This window comes from Marmota marmota, unplaced genomic scaffold (genome assembly GCF_001458135.2).
Source record: "Marmota marmota marmota unplaced genomic scaffold, marMar, whole genome shotgun sequence".
Lineage (NCBI taxonomy): Eukaryota > Metazoa > Chordata > Mammalia > Rodentia > Sciuridae > Marmota > Marmota marmota.
This window is the reverse complement of record NW_026000026.1, coordinates 1,614,835-1,634,101: the sequence shown is the minus strand read 5'-3', so window position 1 is coordinate 1,634,101 and position 19,267 is coordinate 1,614,835. Positions and strand designations below refer to the sequence as shown.

Below are 19,267 nucleotides of genomic sequence, written 5' to 3'. Positions count from 1 at the left end.
CTGGGGGGGCTGTAGCTCTCCACTCACAGTTGATGCAGGCCACAATCTTGCCCTCCTCACGCACAGAGACCCGCCCGCTCACACTCATGGGCCCTCGGTTGACATAGCGAAAGACCAGCCGGAAGAGGTCAGGGGAGGTCACGTTCAGCCTGGCCACGATCCTGGGCTATGGGGTGTGGAACAGCAGCATCACCTCCTGGCCACACCTGTGGCTGAGGGCTGCCCCATCTGCCTGCCACACGGGCACATGGCTGGCCCGGGAGGGGAGGGGTGGCGTGGCCCCACCTGGATGGCCGTCATGTGTGCGTAGCCCCTCCAGCTGAAGCTCTCAAACTCCAGGGGGTTGAAGCCAAAACGCACGGCGTGGCCCTCGGGTGTGGCTGCGTCCTCCAGTTCCTGCCGCAGGTGGAGCAGGTCGGGCAGGTAGTGGTCCCTTGCTGGCCTGGCCACGACACAGGTATCTGAGTGTGCAGGCTCAGCACAACCAACCAGATCCCCAGGGACAGCAGACCCCATGGGCCTGTGTCTTGTGGGTGAGGGACACAGAGGAGCCCGGGTCAAGCCGCCTCCCACCCACAGCCCAGGTGGCCTGGGCACCCACTCGCTGCAGGTAAGGCCCTGGGTGTTGGGGCGGCACCGGCAGGCGCCCGTCCTCGGCTCACAGCCCTGGCCCAGTGCACCACCAACGTCACACCGGCAGCCTGTGATAGCAAGAGGTGGGGTCAGAGGGCACCGTTTCCACCCAGCTTTGGGGTCCCCCACAGCCCCAGCCCAGGACCCACTCTGGACACCACAGGCAGAACCCCTGGTCTTCATACCCTCGGCAACGAGCAACCAGGCTGAGAAGCCCACTTAGGTGCTGCCTGGGGCTCCCTGAAGCCAGGCTCAGGGTCCCTGGGTGGATTAATGCCTTCTAAGCTGCAGGTCGGGGCATAGGCCACATGTGGGGGAAAGGGCTCCTCTTTGAGTCTGCCCCCAGCACAGTCCTGGCCAGCAATGCTAGTCCAACATGGGGGCCTCACTGTGTTCAGGCCCCAGCTGGGGTCCCTGACCCATTTGCCCCTCCCTGGGCCTTAGTGTGAACTGAGAGAGGACAGGGATGTGGTGTGAGAGACCAATAATGGGCACTCACTGCGGCAGCCAAAGTAGTCGGCTCGATCCAGCCCGAAGAAGCCGTCCTTGCAGGCTGCACAGCTCTGGCCACACACGTGGGGCTTACAGGAGCACTGACCGCTGCCCTGGGGTCACGAGAGACAGTGGGACCAGGCTGGGGAAGGTGCCCACCCACCTGCTGCACCCCAACACCTTGATCTTCAAACTTACCAGCTGGCACTCGACAACTCCACCCAAGGTGCCCCTGGGGTCACAGCTGCAGCCTGGGGAGGGCAGAGCGGGCCTGAGGGCCATGGGGACAGGAGGGCCCAGGCTCCACGCCCCATCCCCAGCCCCCCTTCCTCCCTCCAGGACAGACTCACGGGTGCAGCCCTCAGGGTTGGTGGGGCTCAGCCCCCAGAACCCAGGTTTGCAGCGGTCACAGCTGGGTCCCTCCACGTGAGCCCGGCACGTGCAGGCGGTCTGTGTCTGGGAGAGACCAACCCCGCAGATCACAACAGGCCCACCCTCTTCCCACCCTCCGTCCTGGAGCCCTGACTGCGGTGGGGGCTGGGCCCCTCCCTTGACCTTGCCTAGGCCCAGCAGGCACCCGGAATGGGTGCAAAGGACCAGCAGGAGAGTGGGGAGCCATGGTCTCACTGGGTTTGGGACTTCCAGCCTGGCCTGGCCCCCCACCTTCTCCCAGCATGGGCAGACCTGGGCTCACCTCAGGAAGGGTGGGGTCAGCAGGGGCCAGGCCAGCAGGGTGACAGGAGCCAGCTAGGAAGAAAAAACCAAGCCTGGTCAATGCTCAGTGTATACACTGAGCCACAGGCCACCCAAGCCCGGCCAGGAGCCATGTCCTCACAGGAGCCGTGGGGCATGCCTCTGTGGCTACCAGGGGCGTGGAGACGTGGGCGGGGTCAGCAGGGAGGGTGTGTGCTCACCCACAGCATGTGCCTGTGAACACATGTAAGAGCCTCCACAGGACTTGGACACTGGAACTCACCTGCGACCCGTGAGGACGTGTGGGCGTGCACGTCAGAACACATGCACGGGCCACACGAAGCTCAAAGGAGTCGCCCACACAGCACAGACCTGGCCCTGTGCCCACACCCCCACTGTGCACGGGGCACCGCCATGGACACAGCACAGGGAGGCGCAGACGGTAACCGAGACACACGTACAGACAGGCCTCTGCCCACTGTCAGTTACCTTCGCAGGAGGGGAAGTTATAGGCGCCAGCCACACACGTGTCACACCGCAGCCCAGTCACACGGGGCCTGCAGCTGCACTGCCCACTCCGGGGGTCGCAGGCTGTGTGCAGAGAGCCGTCGGGCGAGCAGTGGCAGGCTGTGGACCAGGGCAAGCATGGGCATGAGGAGGCATGGCACAGCCTGCCGCCCCGCCCTGCTCATTCCCAAGACACTCACGAGTGCAGGCGGGGAAGCCGTGGAAGCCGGGGCTGCACTCCTGGCAAGTGGCGCCCATGTAGCCGGGGCGGCAGCGGCACAAACCACTCGCCCCACAGTGCTGGTCCAGGGCCCCCCGGGGGTCACAGGTGCAAGCTGCAGGGGTACAGTGGGGTCAGGCCCTGGCACTATGCAGCAACCTGGCCCCTTCCTGCCCAGGCCCTCTGCTCACCATGGCAGTCGGGGTAACTGTGGTGGCCCAGTTGACAGCGGTCACAATGAGGGCCATCAAACCCAGGCCGGCAAGGGCAGTGACCAGCCTTGTTGCAGCCTTCAGGCAAGGTCCCCACAGCGCTGCAGCCACACACTGCGGAGCAGGGTGCGTCACAGGGGAACCTGAGCTGGCCAGGTGTGCCCTGCCCACCCCTGCCCCCTGGAGAGTGTCACTCACATTGGCACAGAGGGAAGTGGGAGTAGCCAGGGGCACAGCGATCACATCGGGCCCCCTCAAAACCCACACGGCACCTGCACTGGCCTGAGTCAGGGTCGCAGAAGCCATCAGCCACTCCAGGGCTGGAGCACTGACAAGCTGCAGGGAAGGGTGGTCATGAAAGGGCAGCCGGAAATGACCAACCCCTGCTCAGTGCTCAGCGAGGGACCCCCCCGGGACTCACGCTGGCAGCCTGGGCCGTAGAACCCAGGGGCGCAGAGCTCACAGTGGGCTCCCTGGAAGTTGGGCTTGCACACGCAGCGTCCCACCCGCGGGTCCTTCCGGCAAGCGTTGCCCTGGGTCCCTGCGGCACTGCAGTCACAGTCTAGAGGAGGGGTGGTGCTCAGAGCCGGCCCCCGGAGGGCCAGTCTCCCCACAAGAACCGGAAACTCAAGGAGGGAACCCCGAACAGGGGAGCTGCACGGGGATCAGGGCAAGTTCCCGGCACCACGCTGGCCTCGCGGCAGAGCCCAGGGCCACCTCCACCCAGAGCCCGCGAAGACAGAACCGACCCACACGGAGGACACAGGGCCTCGTTATGAACAACTCTGGGAGCCGGGAGAAGGGCAAGAGCACCCTGCTCTGAGGCACGCAGCCATGGCCCTTGACACCAGGGGCTGGGCTTCTTGTTTTTCCCACCACTGGAGACTGAACAGGGCCCTCTGCCACTGAGCTGCACCCCTGGCCCTTTGTGTTTCACGAGAGGGTCTTGCTAAGCTGCTGAGGCTGTCCTGGAACTTGGTCCTCCTGCCTCAGCCTCCCTAGTCGCTGGGATGACAGGCGTGGCCACCGTGTCTAGTGTGCATGCCATCTAGTGTTTGTTGCTGATAGAAATAATGGCTTGAGGGTGACCACTGGTTGGACCAGAATAGAGAAACTGCAAACCCACGGGGAGCAGGGCGCCCCAACACAGCAGCATCACAGAATCCAAAACCAAAACACGTTTTGTTAAGGACTTCGCTGTGCCAGGCGAGTCCCCTTCCTTAGGTGACAGCAAGAGAGCCAGGGACTCGGGCAGGTGGGACACCTGACCAGGCGGGAAGGGAATGGGCTGACGCTGACACGGAGGAGGTGAGGACCGGATCAAGGCAAGCATCAGCCCTAGCAGGATGCAAGGCCACGGGACTGGCAGGGACAGAGAGGGTGGGTGCGTGATGAGAACACACACAGCAGCCAGGAGATGAAGAAGCAGAAGTTCCCAGGAGCGCTGTGAAGTGGCAAATAAGCGGAGACTGTCAACTGTGAGGAGAGTTCTGTGAAGTCGTACCCACAGAGAGTCTGAGTTCACTATCAGAACTAACCAGCTCCAGGAGACCACCCGGGTCGGGCCAGTGGATTCACATGAGCTTAGCCAGCCTGCCCAACCCGTGGGGCCAGCACCCAGCGGGGGCTCATCTCCACCAACGTCCACAGAACAGCCCAGAGGGGGCCGTATTCCAGGTGGCCACAGAGAACTCTCCAGTGCCAAGACATCATTAGCCTTATCTGACCATCATGCAAAAAACCAGGAGGAAGCCACAGCAAAAAGGGACAGGAGATCTCACCACCAGGAGTAATGGCCAGCACTTATGGACACGGCCCAGCAGACCCACCGAGCCAAGGCTGCAGACTAAGCTTCAGCCAGGGTCTCACCCAGCTCTACCAACAGTCCTGGCCAGATGGCTTGACAGCGGGGCAGCGCGTCCCAGGCCCCACCGACAGGGGCCCTGCCTGCACAGCCACCAAAGCCAGGACGAGAGGCCATGCGTCACCTGTGTCACCCCAGCTACCTGGAAGGCTTAAGAGGTCAAGTTGGAGGTCAACCTGGCAACTCGGTGAGATTCTGTCTCGAAACTTACAGAGGTCTGGAGATGTGGCTCAGTGGTAGAGCACCCTGGGTCCAGCCCCCAGTGCCACAAAGCAAACAGACAATCAAAACAGTAACAAGTCAAAAGACAGTAGACAGAAGGAACTAGATTTTAAAGTTAATTAAAAACCTAAGATATTTCCAGTTTTATTAGAAAGCGACCTTGGTTAGGTCTGATCAACAAAGCAAAGAAAGAACAGACAATAATAGGATTGAGAGGAAATTCTAAAACCACAACAAAATGCTATGCATAACTTTTATGCCATAATTAAAATTCCAAATGAAATAAACAGTTTTCCAAGGAATTATAAGTGACCAAAAGATGTGAGACGAGGTAGAAAACTAAATTAATACATACAGTAACCGCAGGAAAATTAAAACCTGGACTAAGATCTCACTGGGAAGCAGGTGCCAGCACTAGGTAGTTTCATGGGTGATTTCTATCAAGTTTTCCATGTTTGTCTATCTTTTTTTAACATGTGGGTCTCACCATGTTGCCCAGCTTGGCCCTGAACTCCCGGGCTCAGGTGACCTTCTTTCCTGTTGCCCCTCCACAGAGCTGGGGCGACAGGTCAGTGCCACTGTGCCCAGCTCCCCTCTCAATGGATGGACCACTCCTGTGGTTTTGAAAATGGATTTGCAGCATGGAAAGGCGTGGAATGTTCCCAAGTGGTTCTCAAAACCAGAACAAGGCAGCACAGGGGCAAAAGCAGAAGGTCTCATTGTGGGTGTGGGCAAGAAACGCACTCGGGGTCCACATCAGGAAAGACCCTGACATAATCCACTGGACAATGGACACAAGAGAAGTGGGATGCTAGACACCACAGGCAGTCACTGAGCCTCGCCCAGGCCTGTGCGGAAGCAGGGGCCGGAGAGCCCAGTGCAGGGGCCTCGCCTGCTTTTGTAAATACAGTCTCACTGGAAGGCAGCCCAGCCCACTTGTTCCCAAATGGTCTGTGGTTGGAAGCAACCCAGAGAAGCAGAGCTGGGCAACCTTCAGAGGCTGGCGGCCCTCCAAGTCCAAGACCTCGCTGCCGTTCAAAGTTGGTGGACCCCGGTTCACGCTATTGATGAGAATCTGAGCATTACCATGTAAAAAAGAAAGCTATTGAGAACCCGAAGATAGGAGAGAGTATCTGGACTCGGGGAGCAGTTGCATCCCAAAGCAAGCAACTCAGAGACCAAGAGCAACATTGGCAGGTGCACCCAAAACGTGGGGATTCAGCACAACACTCAGAAGAGGCAGGTATCTGGGAGAAAAACACACGGGGCGGGGAGGATCGGCAACACGCTGGGGGAGCCGCACCCACAAGCCATGAAAACCAGGGCCCCGAGAAAGGCGAGGACTCAGGGGCGGCCATGGACCTGACAAGTCAGAGAAACACAGCCAGGAGCCCAGGGCACACTTGCAGCCACACCTGTGACCCTGCTGCTGGGAGGCTGAGGCAGGAGGGGGCGAGATCCAGGAAGCCTGGCAACTCAACTGACCCTGTCTCAAGATAAAGACACCTGAGGGGCTGAGGACGTGGCTCCGTCCCCAGGACAGCAAAAAAAAAAAAAGCCCCGAGACACCACAGGAGCAAACCTCAGACCCGCCCACTGTCAAACACCGTGGCCGCACGTCTTGTCAGCAGAGAAAAACTGGAGCAGGACACGCCATCGACCAAGACTTCACCAACACCAGGGCAGGAAGGAAGCCCTCTGCTCAGGAAGATGTTTTTGCAGTAGGGCTGCCAGGGGCACGGCGGGGCTCCGGCCAGCAGCTGTGCCCACAGCCAGCGCCACTAGTGGACAGCATACAGGCCTGGTGAGCTAGAGCACCCTCCCAGGACCGGACGCATCAAGACATGGCGCTGAGTTCTGGGCACCCAGATGCTCATCCACAGCATTAAAACAGGAAAGGAGGGCTGGGGCTCAGTGGTGGAGCGCTTGCCTAGCCTGCGTGAGGCCCTGGGTTCCATCCCCAGCACCATACAAACATAAATAAGTAAATAAATAAAAATGAAATGAATGGAAAAAAAAAAAAAAAAACAGGAAAGACAAGAGCCCACGCTTCCCACAACTCGGGACTGGTGGAGGAAGCGCCCCTCTGTCCACACCGCACAGACTGGCAAAGCAGGGTCTGTGGGTGGGAAACACCCAGCGCCCTGCGCAAGGTCAAGGTTAAGATCAGTGGTGGTCCCTCCAACTTTATCCAGTTTCTGCAGGTTTTCCGTGATTATGATTTCACATTATTTGCATAGAAAGAAAGAGAGAAAAGAGAGGAGACATAAAACCCGTCTTTCCTGCAGGGCCTAGGTGGAGGGAGTGCTGGCCCGGGGCCCCTTCCTGCCACTAAGGAGGGGTCCTGAGGCCCTTGGGACACTTACTCACGATCTGTCCAGCTGGTAGCACCTGCTGCCCTGTGTCACTGGGGGAGGCGGGCACGGCTGGGGGAAGAAGCACCAGGTGTCAGCCACGGCTGGAGGAACCCTCTGGCCCCAGCAGCCCAGGGGCCCCACCCCGCCCCAGGGTCCCGCAGGCAGCCACGCGGGATTGCCCTGGCCAGCTCACGGTAGCAGTGCGGGAAGTCTGTGAAGCCCTCGGCACATGCGTCACACTGCTCCCCTGTGAAGTTCGGCCGGCAGTAGCAGCGGCCAGTCAGGTCCTCACAGGTCCCGTCAGTGAAGGCCGACTCGCAGTTGCAGCCTGGGAGGGGCAGGGCGAGGGGCAGGTGATGGGCAGGTGAGGCCCAGCCCAGATTCCAGGAGTCTCCCTCCCCAACCTGGCCACCGGGGTGGGAGCTGTGCACAGGCCTTCCGGGGTGTGAGGGCCTAGGGACACAGAGAGCTGAGACCCCCTCCTGGGCAGAACCAGGGCCTGGGACACCCCACTCACGGCGGCAGACATGGGGCGAGTCCAGAGGGTGGTCCGGGGAACGGTAGAAGCCGGGCAGGCAGCGTTCACAGTTGATGCCGGTGGTGTGGTGCTGGGGGTGCAGGGCTGCTGAGTCCAGGCCTGTCCACGGCCCTCCCCCCGGCCCACCTGTCCCTGTCCCACCTCGGGGAGCCCCACAGCCCTCACCCCTGGCCCACCTGGCAGTCGATGCAGACGCCCCCACCCTGGTACGCGTTGTCCTGGTTCTGGCTGGCATTGCGCCTGTCCACCTCAGGGTCATAATAGCAGTCATGGGCATGGCCGTGGCAGTTACAGGCTGGAGGAGAGGACCTGTGGTCAGCATGCCCCCAAGGTGAGAGGCCCCAGGGACACGTCCCTTGGATCACAGCGTCGGCAGCACGTGTGCATGGACACTCACACTGGCACTCGTTGGCGCTGTCAGAGGTGGCTGGCCTCCATGGCTGCTGGTTGAAGCCAGGGCAGCAGCGGTCACAGGAGCCCCCACATGTGTTGTGCTGGCATGCACACTGCAGCCTGCAGGGACACAGGGGCAGAAGGCTGGAGACACGGTGGCCGCTTCTCAGCCTCTACCCTGAGTGGCCTTTGTTTCCCCTCTGGCCACTGGTGGCTTGCTGTGTGGACAAAGGTCTCCTGCAAACTCTCGTCCGGATGCCACCTGCCCTGGTGGCTCTGCAGTCACCCAACTCGGGGAAGGGGCACAGGGTGAGAGGAGACAGGGCAGGCATCTCCCAGTGGCAGCAGCTCTCTGAGGCCTCTGTGGAGGGTGAACACTGGGAAGGGGTATGTTGGCAGGTGGGCGGGGCCTAGAGTCCTGGCCCAGCCCAGGCCCAAGCCCAGGGCTCCGTGAGCCAGCTCCAAGGGGAAAGGCCACGTCTGCTGCCCGAGGCTTCGATCACACTTAGCAGAAGCTTATCCAGACACCCCCATGTGTCCAGGAAGGACCTCCCCAGGGGCAGGAGGCCAAGAACTGCTTCCTCTTGCAGCTGGGGGTGGACACCAGGTCGGAAGGCTGGAATCCTGCCTGCTGTCCTGGTGGGCAGGGGGACAGCTGGTCAGAGATGAGGACTGAGATTGGAACCATTTCCTGCTTGGAGTGAAGGTCCATGCCACATGCTTGCCCCAGCTCCCACCTCCAGCCACTTGGCCAAGAGGTGCAGGGGCCTCAGCCCATCCTGACTCTGCTCTGAGGTCGCATGATTCCTGGGGAGGACCCAGAAGCCCATCTTTGCAGATCTGAGACCCAGAACCTCAAATCACCCATCTAGCTCTAGTCCCATCCATCGCGGGGTCCACAGAGCATCAGGGGTCAATACTGCTTCCCCCTCGGAGTCCAGAAACGTCTGGGAAGACCACATCCTCAATGGAGGAGGAACTAAGATAAACTGCCCATCAGCACAAATAATCAACAAGCAGCCCCAAGGTCACAGAGGCAGGAGCCTGCTGCTGGGGTGTGGGTTGTCAATCATCCACCCAAGGCAGCCCCGCACCAAGAGGGGATCCTCATGTGGTAAGTGGTGCCAGGCGGCAGCACCCCAGGGTCTGGTGAAAGCCCTTGCAGAGCCGCCCCGAGGGCTCTCCTTGATCCAGGCAAGTGACGTGCATACAGGTGACATCCTGCCAGACACCGAGAGCACCAAGGCAACAGGTTGCGGTGGCACCCAGAACACACCAGACCCCAAGAGCATTGCTCAGGGTGGCAGCTGGTAGGAGCAAAGGGATCAGAGGCAGAAGGAAGCAGGGCAGGGTGAGGGGCGGCGTGGGGCAGATGCTTGCTGGCATGTGCGAGGCCCTCGGGTTCCACCCAGCACTGCAGGAGGAAGAGGCAGAACTTCCAGAAAGGGAGAGAGTCGAGACGCCATGAAGGGGCCAGGCAGGCCAGAGACGGCTGAGCAGAGGTGTGGTGTTGTGGAGGGGGCACCGAGGACATCTGGGAGACAGAGGCGGCACTCAGAGTGCTGAGGCGGAGGGAACTGAGACCCTCCTGTCCGTGTCCAGTGGAGATCCAGAAGGGGCAGAAGCGGGAGCAGTCAGAGAGCAAGGCTGTGACGGTGGACAGAGACCGCTGATTCGCGAAGGTGCATCCTCCAGGCGCAGAGGCCCAGCTGACAAAGTAGGCCTGGTCCTGACTCAGGTCACTGGCAGGACGGAGGGCAGCAGAGCCCACAGAAACATCTCAGGGTAGAAAGCAACCCGGAGACCCTAACTTGAGTGACATCGGGAGATGCCCAGACGGTGACAGGGTCCCTCCTCTGTGTGAGATCCACTCACCAACCCCCAATTCCACACCACACTGTCATTCAAGAGTGAGGACAAACGGCCATTTTCAGACCACTGACAGGCGGTCACCAAGTAGAAGCACTTAGGACGCACCTGAGGCAAGTCCCAGGAGGCCGAGGGCAGGCTGGGACACAGAGAAGAGAGAACAGGGCAGCAGAGGGCAGGAATAAGGCGCAGCTGCAGGGAGTGGTCTCCTGAGCTGCCCCCTGGGGGCCGAGCGGCCTGTGAGAAGTGCAGGCTGCCACATGACCAGAAGAGGCCCCAACAGAGACCCAACACGGCTCCAGCCAGGCGGACATGTGCCCCGAGACAGTGGGACACAGGTGGCTGTGAGGTGCGGGCCAAGACTGGCGGGGGCGGAGGAGGGCGCAGGCGTGGAGGGAGGGGCAAGGCCAGCTGGGTAACGGGCCGTGTTCCCTGCAGGAGAGGACGAGGTGGGAGCTATTTGGGCCACTGCTGAGTGATGGCTGTGGAGAGGGGGTTCTGCCAGGGCTGGGGGTTCTGGGACAGACGCCCAATCCGCACCACCCCCAGGCCCACGTTGGGCTGAGCTCAGGGCTGGCCGAGCAAGTGAGTCAGGACCACGCAATGCCTCTCCGGGTCCCAGCAGGTGAGGGCAGGCCCCAGCTCCTGGGGCGCCAGGCCCTCTCTCCTCAGAGGCCAGTTTGCCTACCCAGAAGCCTCCACTCCCAGCTGTCAGGAGCCCTGAAGCTGCACTGGCAGGGACCTGCTCCCAGAGTATACCCAGGGTGTCCCCAGGGCATCCTCAGGGCCCTCAGTATCAGGAAAGCAGCCTGCCTGAGCCCTCTGTCGGGGGTGACCGTGCTCCTTCTGCAGACCTCAGCTATGGCCACAGTGTGGGGTGGACGTCCCTCCCCACAGGCTGGCTGAGTGGACCGAGCAATAGGGCCCAGGTGAGGGCTATGGGGAGGTCCTGCATCTGAGCACAAGCAGGGGCCAAAGGACTTGGAGGCCGTGCAGATATCAGGGTGAGCCTGCCTGCACCCTGCTGGGCTGCCCCGTGTTGAGTGGGGACATGGGTGCCCATCCCGGCTCCACGATGGCCCTACCTAGCCCCAGCCTGGCCACGCCACCCTGCCTTCCCCTCAGCCCCTCTCGCCCATGGGGAGTGCCGTGCCAGTGCAACGCGAGCTGCCTCCCAGCACAGGTGAGCCGGTGCCAGGAGAGCCCTCCGGGTGCCAGCAGCTCAACACACAGCTGCTGCCTGAGCGCACCCCAAGGCAGAAGGAAGGAACTGACGCGGCCCGGCTGCCCCAGCCCAGTGCCAGGCTCCACTTGGCCATTTGGGCCACCAGGGATCTGCTCTCAGGTACCAATCTGCTGGCAGCTAGCGAAGATGCAGGCACTGGGCCCTGCCAACTGGCTGGCTCTGAGGGTGTCCCAGAAACACGCCTGTGCCCGGGCGGAGGCCAAAGCCAGTCAGAGCTTGAAGGGCTCCCAAGAAGTGGACCCTCCAAGGCAGGAGGTCAGAGCCTCAGCTGTCCTCAGCTGTCCTCCTCAGTGGCATGACAGTAAGGCACATCAGATGGCACAGGGGTGCTGGCCGCTCCCCACGCTGGGCCTTGGCCCCCCGCCCTTGGTTGAGGTGAACTTCAGGAGTGGGGGTGGCAGAAAGTGTGTCTAGAAGAACTGGGGAGCTGGGGGGGAGGGGCGGAGCTGGGGTGGGCCGGTGGAGCTGGGGTGGGCTCTCCCAAAGTGAGTGGAGGAACCTCCGGGGGACACAGGTGTGCAGCCCAAGTCCAGGAGGAGAGCCTGCCCTGCCCAGGAGAGCAACCAGAGAGGTCCACCCGGCTTGGCCCCTCCACCTCTCTGTGCAGAAGGGGACACCAGGGCCCCCGGAGCAGCAGGCTGCAGGCCCCATGGGGAGCGGGGGTGGCAATGGAACCCAGGCTCCTCCCCAGGCGGGCAGGGGCTGATGAGGACAGCAAGGAGCAGGCCTCACCTGAAAGGGTCTGCGGGGTCTTTGGCGTCACAGACGTCCGCGTGGCCGTGGCAGACGCAGCGGCCTCCGATGCTGATGTCCTTGATGCTGTAGTAGTACTGCACAGGGCCTGTGAGCGTGGGGCCAGCCACCCCGTCCCCAGGGCAGGGCCCCAGCACACCCACCCCTCCCGCAGGGCCAGCCTGGTGCTGGGGCCAGGGCACATGCTTACCCGGCGGGTGACGGTGGGGTCCCGCAGCGCCTTGCCCATGAGGTGGCCCAGCAGGGTGTTGGTGCGCAGGAAGCGCAGCCGGATATTGGTGGCTTTGGTGAAATCCCGCAGCAGCGGGGAGTAGGAGAAGTTCCTGGCTCCCGGGCGCCCGTTGACCAGGGACACCACAATCTGCAGCAAGCATGGGCTGTGAGTCACATGGAGGCCACAAGCCTCTGACACCACCAGCTGACCCGTGAGGCCCAAGGGGCCTGGGGCGGCCACCCCTGCAGCCCACCTCGCCGTTCTCCAGGGGCACTATGCGCGAATACTCTGTGGTACAGATGACATGGTCGTCCTGGGCGATGCGCTCCAGCGTCCGAGGCCCGAAGCGCTCCAGGCAATCCCTCTTGGAGGCTGTGGTTAAGGAGCCAGAAGGTGAGGGCAGGAGCCATCAAACATCCGCAGACCCTGGCCCCAGAGGCACACCCCTACTTCTCTGAGGTGGGGCGCTCTTCCCGGTTGGGCACCTGCCCACGCTCCACGGGCCAGCAGGATTTATTAAAGAGAGAACTCTGGCTGATAAGGGAACGCTGGCCCTGCCCGTGAAGCTGGACATCCACAGGCCCCACTAGTCCACTCCTGGGTGCCCATCCCTCTCCCTGGAACACGCTGGAGAACACTGCCCCTTGGGATGCCACCCAGCCCCTTTCTGAAGACTCACAAGCCAAGGAGTTTGGAGGACATGTGACCAGGCCTGTCCAACCACAGTGTTCTTGCCAACATGACTGGTCAGGGTGGCACGTGGCCAGGACAGCCAGTGACTCCGTGTTCTCCTGACACAGGCAGCCAAGCTGGCAGGAAGTACGCCCAGAGCCGCCAGGGCCACTTTGTCACCAGAGAGCTGTCTGAGCATAAGGCCAGTCCAGAGGAGCCTCCTGGCGCCGACGCCCTGCCCCAGCCGCTCTACCTGCCTCAGGTGGCTGGGTTGACACCACAGCACCCAGAGCTCAGTCCTCGGACTTGGAGGAAGCCTGGCATGGCAGCCCACTCCAGGGTCCCCCAGGCCCCCCAGCTCAGGGACACTCACAGGCGAAGAACTGCCACGGCTGGTAGGAGTGGCCAAAGTCCGTGGACCGCTCCAGCACCCAGAGGTCTGGCCGCGGGGAGTTGGCGAACTTGATGAGCACGTAGGCCACGTGGAAAACCTGCAGGGGGGACAGCGTGGGTGCTGGGAGCCACCGCAGGTGACAGCCCCTCACCACTCAGGGGCTGTGGGCTTGCCAGGGGAGTAGAGGGACCCAGTGGGAGGGCCTGTGTGGCCACAGGGGTGAACAGATGGGAACCGGCCCCTTCTGAAGGGCTCTTCTCCTAATCCCGGGGTGGCCCAGGGCTCAGCAGCCCCCTCCCCAGCCCTCACCCTCCGTCTTCCAGGAGCTCGGGAGCCGTGGACAAGGCACCCTGGGGGAGCAGCCTGCCTTCAGCGGGGCTGGCCAAGGTAGAGAGAGAAGCACACCAAGGTCCCCCAAAGCCCCATGTCTAGCCAGGATATCAGCTTGGCAGTGCCCCAACACCCCAATGAGACTGGCACATTGACAGCAGCCTGCCTCCCGGACAGAGCCCCTGCCCCAGCCCTACCTGACCAGCCCCAGCCATATCCTGACCACCCCCAGCTGTACCCTGACCACCCCCAGCACCTACCCCTCTACTCTCTAACCAGCCCACGGAGGCCCAGGGCAGAGGGGACCAGGGAGCAAGTTGGGGCACAACTGCACCATTTTGGGGCCCCCTTAGGGACATAGGAAAAGAACCCCCAGAGCTGAGCTGAGCAGAACAGGGGAGACCTCCCCAGCCAGGAACTGGGGGCTATGGCTTCTCTGTGGCCCTGGGCACATCAGGGTAGATCCTAGCCAAGTGCAAGGGGTGCCGCCTCTCCAGAGGCACCCGCACCCGCAGGCCCTGCCCAGGGAGCCCGTCTCTCCCTGCTCTCTCCCAGGGTTGGGAGGAGGGTGCCCAGAGCCTCGGTGCTGGTCTTCCTGGCCAGGGCACAGCTCCCCAGGGCGTCCCAATGTCCATGCACACTCCTCAGCACCCTGGCAAGTCCTGGCCCCAGGCCCCAGGCCCAGCTGGCCCAGCCCTCACCAGACCTCTGGGCCTCAGGGAAGCCCGCCAGGGCTGCAGCTGACCTATCCACCTTCTCCCTCCAGGGCCAGCCTGGGAACTGGAGCAGACAGGGAAGGCCACTGTCTAGGCCACGCTCTGCTCGTGCCACGGAGACCCAGTAGTATGGGGCAGTGCCCCAGGGCACCCCCTTCTCACTGCAGCGGGTAACCTGACGGGCTGCTGTTGACCCTGGACAGGGCAGGGTGGGGGACCAGTCACCCCTCAGGCAGCACGGCTCAGGTGGGGCAGGCCCCAGGACCCCAGGAGTGGTGCTGGGTGCCGCCCTTGCCCCGAAGTCTAGTGTGGCAGGCACGGCAGGTGGGAGCCAAGGGCAGCTCCCGGTGGGGGTGGGGGCACAGGCCTGTCCACCCCTGCAAGTGCTGAGGTCATCTTCCCCTTCCCTGAGGGAAGACAGCCCACCCAGTTGGGGAAGGGAGACCTCACGCCCAGACCCACACCTCAGCCTCAATGCCCTTGGGCCCACCCTACATGCATTCCCTGGTGTCTGAGAAGACTTTGGGGGGAGGCAGGGAGGGGTCTGCAGGGAGACGGGAGGAGTGGACACTCGTGTGGGCATGTCAGAAACAGACAGAGGCTGCTCCCAGGGGCCACAGCCCAGCCCCAGTAACAGCCCCCAGGGAGCCGGTCCGCCCACCCACGGCTGTCAGATAGGACGCGGACAGCTGTCCTGCTTCCCGGCTGGCGGAAGGCAGGAAAGGCTGTGCCTAAGTGCTGCCTGTCTGTCCCCAACCTGGTCCCTGCTCCCAGGGCCATGGCAGCACCCTTGCTGTAGACCCCTGGCCTCCCTGGATGCAGCCCGCCCCCTCCTAGCCTGCTCCACTCATCGGCCAGCGCCAGCTGACCTTTCCGCTGCTACATAGTTCTGGGCAGAAGGAAAAAAATGTCTTTTAAAGCAAAAGCCAAACAAAAGCCGCCGGTTATTTTTAAAAATCTGGCTATTTTGGGGCAGGCACATCTCCAGGGCAGCAGCCAGCAGCCTGTCACTACGCCCCCTGCCCCACCCCCAGCCTGACCTCAGAGGGTCCAGGCTCCCTGAGGAGGGCTTCTGTCCTGGTGACCCCCACCTGACAAGGGCCAGTGAGAGCACAGGGTCAGAGCCGGGGCAGGAGTCCAGGGCAGGCTCCAGGGCTGTGTGGCCTTGGGAAGGCACTGCCCCTCTCTGGGCACAGGGCAGTGGGCAGAGGTTCCGAGAGGAGGGATCAGGGTGAGGTGTCTTCATGACAGTGTGAAGGTTCAAGAGGCTCAGAGGCAGGTGACACCTGTCCCTGGTGGGTGAGCAGCAGCCAGCTGGCAGGGATGCGATGGCCAGCCTGGGTCTCTCCACAGGCCCTGGGGATGTGGGTGGTGGGAGGGCCAGTAGTCTCCAGGGCTCAGCTACATGTCACCAACAGGTAGGTTACGGCTGGGACCTCTGGGGAAGGGGACGGGGCTCCATCTGCTTCCACAGTCTAAGTTTGCCTGGCCCTGGGGTCTGGGGGCCAAGGCAGGGCACAGGTGCTGGCTATAGCACACATCCCAGCTGAGGGGGCCTGGTCCACCCCCATGGTGTGACTCAGCAGGCAGCCTGTGACTCAGCCTACAGGAAGAAGGCCCCATGCTGATTCCCAGGATGGCCCGGGTCCCAAGCAGGGCTGGCGGAGGCAGGAAGCCTGTCCTCAACCCAATCTGGGTTAACGTCCTGGCCACTCCCCTCAGATTGAACTCTAGGGCACCCTGACCTCCACGGTCCCCAGCCCTGACCTCCACGGTCCCCATGGCCCTGGCCACTCCTCTCAGATTGAACTTTAGGGCACCCTGACCCCCACAGGACCCCATCGGCTCCAGAACCTGCAGTGGCCTTGGAGTCTGCCTGGTCCAGCCTCCAGCCCGTGCCTCCTCTCCCCATGGCTGCCCCCGCTCAGCAGAGACTGCTGAAAACCTGGTAGGAACATGGACAGGCCAGGCAGGCAGGCCAGCGGTCCGTTCAGGTCCCCAACTGGGCGAAGAAGCACAGCCATCGCCTGAACTGATCAGGGAGCGCAGAACAGGCCTCAGCTGAACCCACCCGAGAGAGAGTGCAGTGAAACAGCAGGGTGCACCCGCAAGCCCACCGCCACGCAGGAAAAGCCCACTGAGGGCAGGCGCAGGCCAGGAGCCCACCCTACTGGGGGTCCAAAGCAGGTGGGCAGACTGTCGAGGAACTGGCAGGGCTGCGAGGGCCTGTGGAGTTTGGATCTGGAAGGTTGCCCAAGGCTCAGGTGGTGAAGCCCCAGCTGCCAGCCAGCTCTCCAGAGGTGGGGGACCTCTTGGGGTAACCCGTCTGCGACAGCCTCTTCTACCATGGGCTCCTGCTGGGAAGCTCTGTGCTGCCACGGGCCCAAGCCACGGGCCAAGCCACAGGGCCAAGCCACGGGCCACATATGGGAATCATGAGCCCACATAAACTTTCCATCCTTTCCATTTGGTCATTTTGGGTATTTAGTCACAGGGACAGAAGTCAAGTGACACGGCTTGGCAGGGACAGGGAAACCTGGGGATCCCAGCCAGGCAAATGGCCCCTGTGGCCCCTGCACCTCAACAGAGCTGGACCTGGGGTGGACCAGTGACCCACCAACCAGCCAAAGAAGGTCCCTGCCCTCCTCCTGTGGTCCAGCCAGGTCAGGCCAGATGGTCAGCCCAGGGCCACAGGAAGTGCAGTTTACCCCCAGGGGACCCCGCGGCTGAAACCAAACAGTTTAGTCTGTGCTGAGACACGGTGACACCGGCACCCTGGGCTTGTTTAAAAATGCAGACAACAGGAAGCCCTGGGAGCCTCCAGGGTCTGCAGAGCCTGCGTCCAGCAGAGCGCCTTTGTGTGGGGTGGCTGGACAGGGTGTGGCTGTTTGGGATTGTGACATGGGGACAGCTGCAGGGGATGGCTGCTTAGGGCTACCAAGGGTCACTGAGGTAGCAGCAGGAGGCACAGGCTGGGGAGAAAGGCCACAAGAGCCCCTTGGGCCAGGTCTTCCTTTGGGTGACAGGGAGAGGGAGGGGACAGGAAGGGGCAGGAACCCTCCTGAGGGAAGAGGCAGGGGGAAGGGCTGCTGCCTCAGGGTAGCCAGGGACCCCCACAAGAACCCAGCTGGAAGAGCCAGGGTCAGCCTAGCCGCGCACTGTCCATGCTGCCACGCTCTGAAACTGAAGTCCAGTCACAGCTGCGTTTCCTGTCACCTCCCGACAACCCACTGATGGTCTTAGGGCACTGGCCACGTGGCCAAGCACCCGGCTGAGGGACATGCCAGTGGCCTCTACCTTGTAACCACCAGGCCTTCAGCACTGGGACCAGGAGCCCAAGCCACCCATCCTGAAGGTGGGCAGGTCAGGCTGGGCCTAAGGGCACACCCCGACAGCCAGGGCAGCACCCCACCGAGCCCCGTGTTCTCACTCCCTGGCTTGTGGAAGACAGCCCGGGAGGAGGGGTCCAGGGACCAGCCACAGCCCAGCCCAAGGTCTCCCTCGACAACAGCCTGGGATCTTAACACGCCACACTGGTGCTGTGCCTCCGTCCCCAGGTACCTAGGGAGGACACTCACGCCATGGTCAGGAGCTTCGCCAGAGCTGTGCCCCGCAGCGACCCTGTTTGGTTGGGGCACAGCTGACCCCTCCCGTCCCTGCCTCCTCCTCCTGCCAGCAGGTCCCACCTTGGGGGCAAAGCCTCCCTGACATTTCCAGCCCTCCGCCAGCACCCTGGCCTCACATCCAACCGCCCCGCCCACATCCCAAGGGCTAGCCCTCAAGCCCCTCTGCTGCTGACCCTTACCTGCCACCTAGCCCCCCAGCCTGTTCTGCAGCTGTGGCTGGGACAGGGCTGGGACAAGCCTGCTACTTCCCCTGAGCCACTGCAGGCAGCAGGGTCAAAGCCAGGGCCACCCTGCCAGGAAGGGCCCAAGTACTTTCCACTGCTTATCTGACCCAACCTGAGGAAAGGGAGGGGCTGCCGGGGAGAGTCCCTGCTGGCCTGGTCACCCAGGGGGGCGTCTGAAGAGGGAGGGGCACAGGCCAGAGCCGGCCCAGCTCACCTCTGCCCACTCTGCAGGAACTGGGCCTACTGGGCTGGCGTGTGGGTGGAGGACAAGGACCTGGGACCCTGTGGCAGAGCCCAGAGATGGACACTCAAGCCAGGACCCTTTGCCTCTTGGCCCGAGCCCTGACAGGAGCTTTCCATTGCCTGGACTCAGGGCTGCATGAGGATCTGGGCCAGTCATCTGACCACTCAGCCCTAGAAGCTTCCAGAAGAACAAGGAGATGCACAAGAACCCCCACTGAGCCCCAGGCAGGTCAGGCTGCGTCTCAGGAAACTGCTCCTGAGTCACCAGGCACCATCAGGAGCCTCTTCCTGGGGCTACTCCCCTGCAGAAAGAGTCACCAGGCCCAGGCCCTCCAGGAGTCCTGTCCAGAGACAGGCTGTTCCCAGACAGAGGCCACAGGGACTGCCCCACTGCCCGGTGTGAGAGCCCTTGGGTCCCACCCACAGGGGTGTGAGACAGAAGTGTCCAGGCGGCCAGCCCACCTCCCAGGCCTGTGAGGTGCAGGAAGCAGGCCTGTGCCAGTGCCAGCCGCCCCCGCCCCTTCCCAGGGCATCCGCTCCAATCCCAGAACAAAGGCAGCGGCCAAGCCCAGCTTCCTGACGCAGCCCCAGCCCCAGCCCAGGGCCAGCGGCATCTCCAAGGATGGGCCCACCCCCATGGTGCCAAACCCCAGGAAGAACTTCCCCCAGCAATAGAACTGGAATTGGGTCCATAGCCCCCCCCCCACCTCAGAAATGGTTGGGACAAGGCAGGGCTCCAGGCCCCCACTAAGACTGGTAGCCCCTGGGCCAGCCAAGACAGAGGCCTTGGTGGACGCATCTAGCCAGACAGAGAAGGGTAGACAGGAGATGGCTGGGTGGGGGAGGAGG

At 62.6% G+C, this 19,267-nt stretch overlaps 1 protein-coding gene across 1 annotated transcript in view; it reads right to left on the bottom strand.

Annotated features, from left to right (window-relative positions):
* The window catches only part of Lama5 (laminin subunit alpha 5), a gene marked incomplete at its 5' end in the record, with an annotated part of 43,237 nt that overhangs the window by 18,716 nt on the left and 5,254 nt on the right, over positions 1-19,267 (bottom strand). The window contains 21 exons of the mRNA XM_015498081.1: positions 28-166; positions 286-442; positions 602-701; positions 1,133-1,238; positions 1,324-1,376; positions 1,476-1,581; positions 1,820-1,872; positions 2,308-2,445; positions 2,526-2,660; positions 2,737-2,871; positions 2,956-3,093; positions 3,179-3,319; positions 7,210-7,269; positions 7,394-7,528; positions 7,718-7,808; positions 7,915-8,033; positions 8,136-8,251; positions 11,979-12,076; positions 12,190-12,360; positions 12,467-12,585; positions 13,259-13,376. Coding sequence (XP_015353567.1) covers positions 28-166; positions 286-442; positions 602-701; positions 1,133-1,238; positions 1,324-1,376; positions 1,476-1,581; positions 1,820-1,872; positions 2,308-2,445; positions 2,526-2,660; positions 2,737-2,871; positions 2,956-3,093; positions 3,179-3,319; positions 7,210-7,269; positions 7,394-7,528; positions 7,718-7,808; positions 7,915-8,033; positions 8,136-8,251; positions 11,979-12,076; positions 12,190-12,360; positions 12,467-12,585; positions 13,259-13,376 — 2,428 coding nt within the window. The remainder of the gene's footprint in view (positions 1-27; positions 167-285; positions 443-601; positions 702-1,132; positions 1,239-1,323; positions 1,377-1,475; positions 1,582-1,819; positions 1,873-2,307; positions 2,446-2,525; positions 2,661-2,736; positions 2,872-2,955; positions 3,094-3,178; positions 3,320-7,209; positions 7,270-7,393; positions 7,529-7,717; positions 7,809-7,914; positions 8,034-8,135; positions 8,252-11,978; positions 12,077-12,189; positions 12,361-12,466; positions 12,586-13,258; positions 13,377-19,267) is intronic.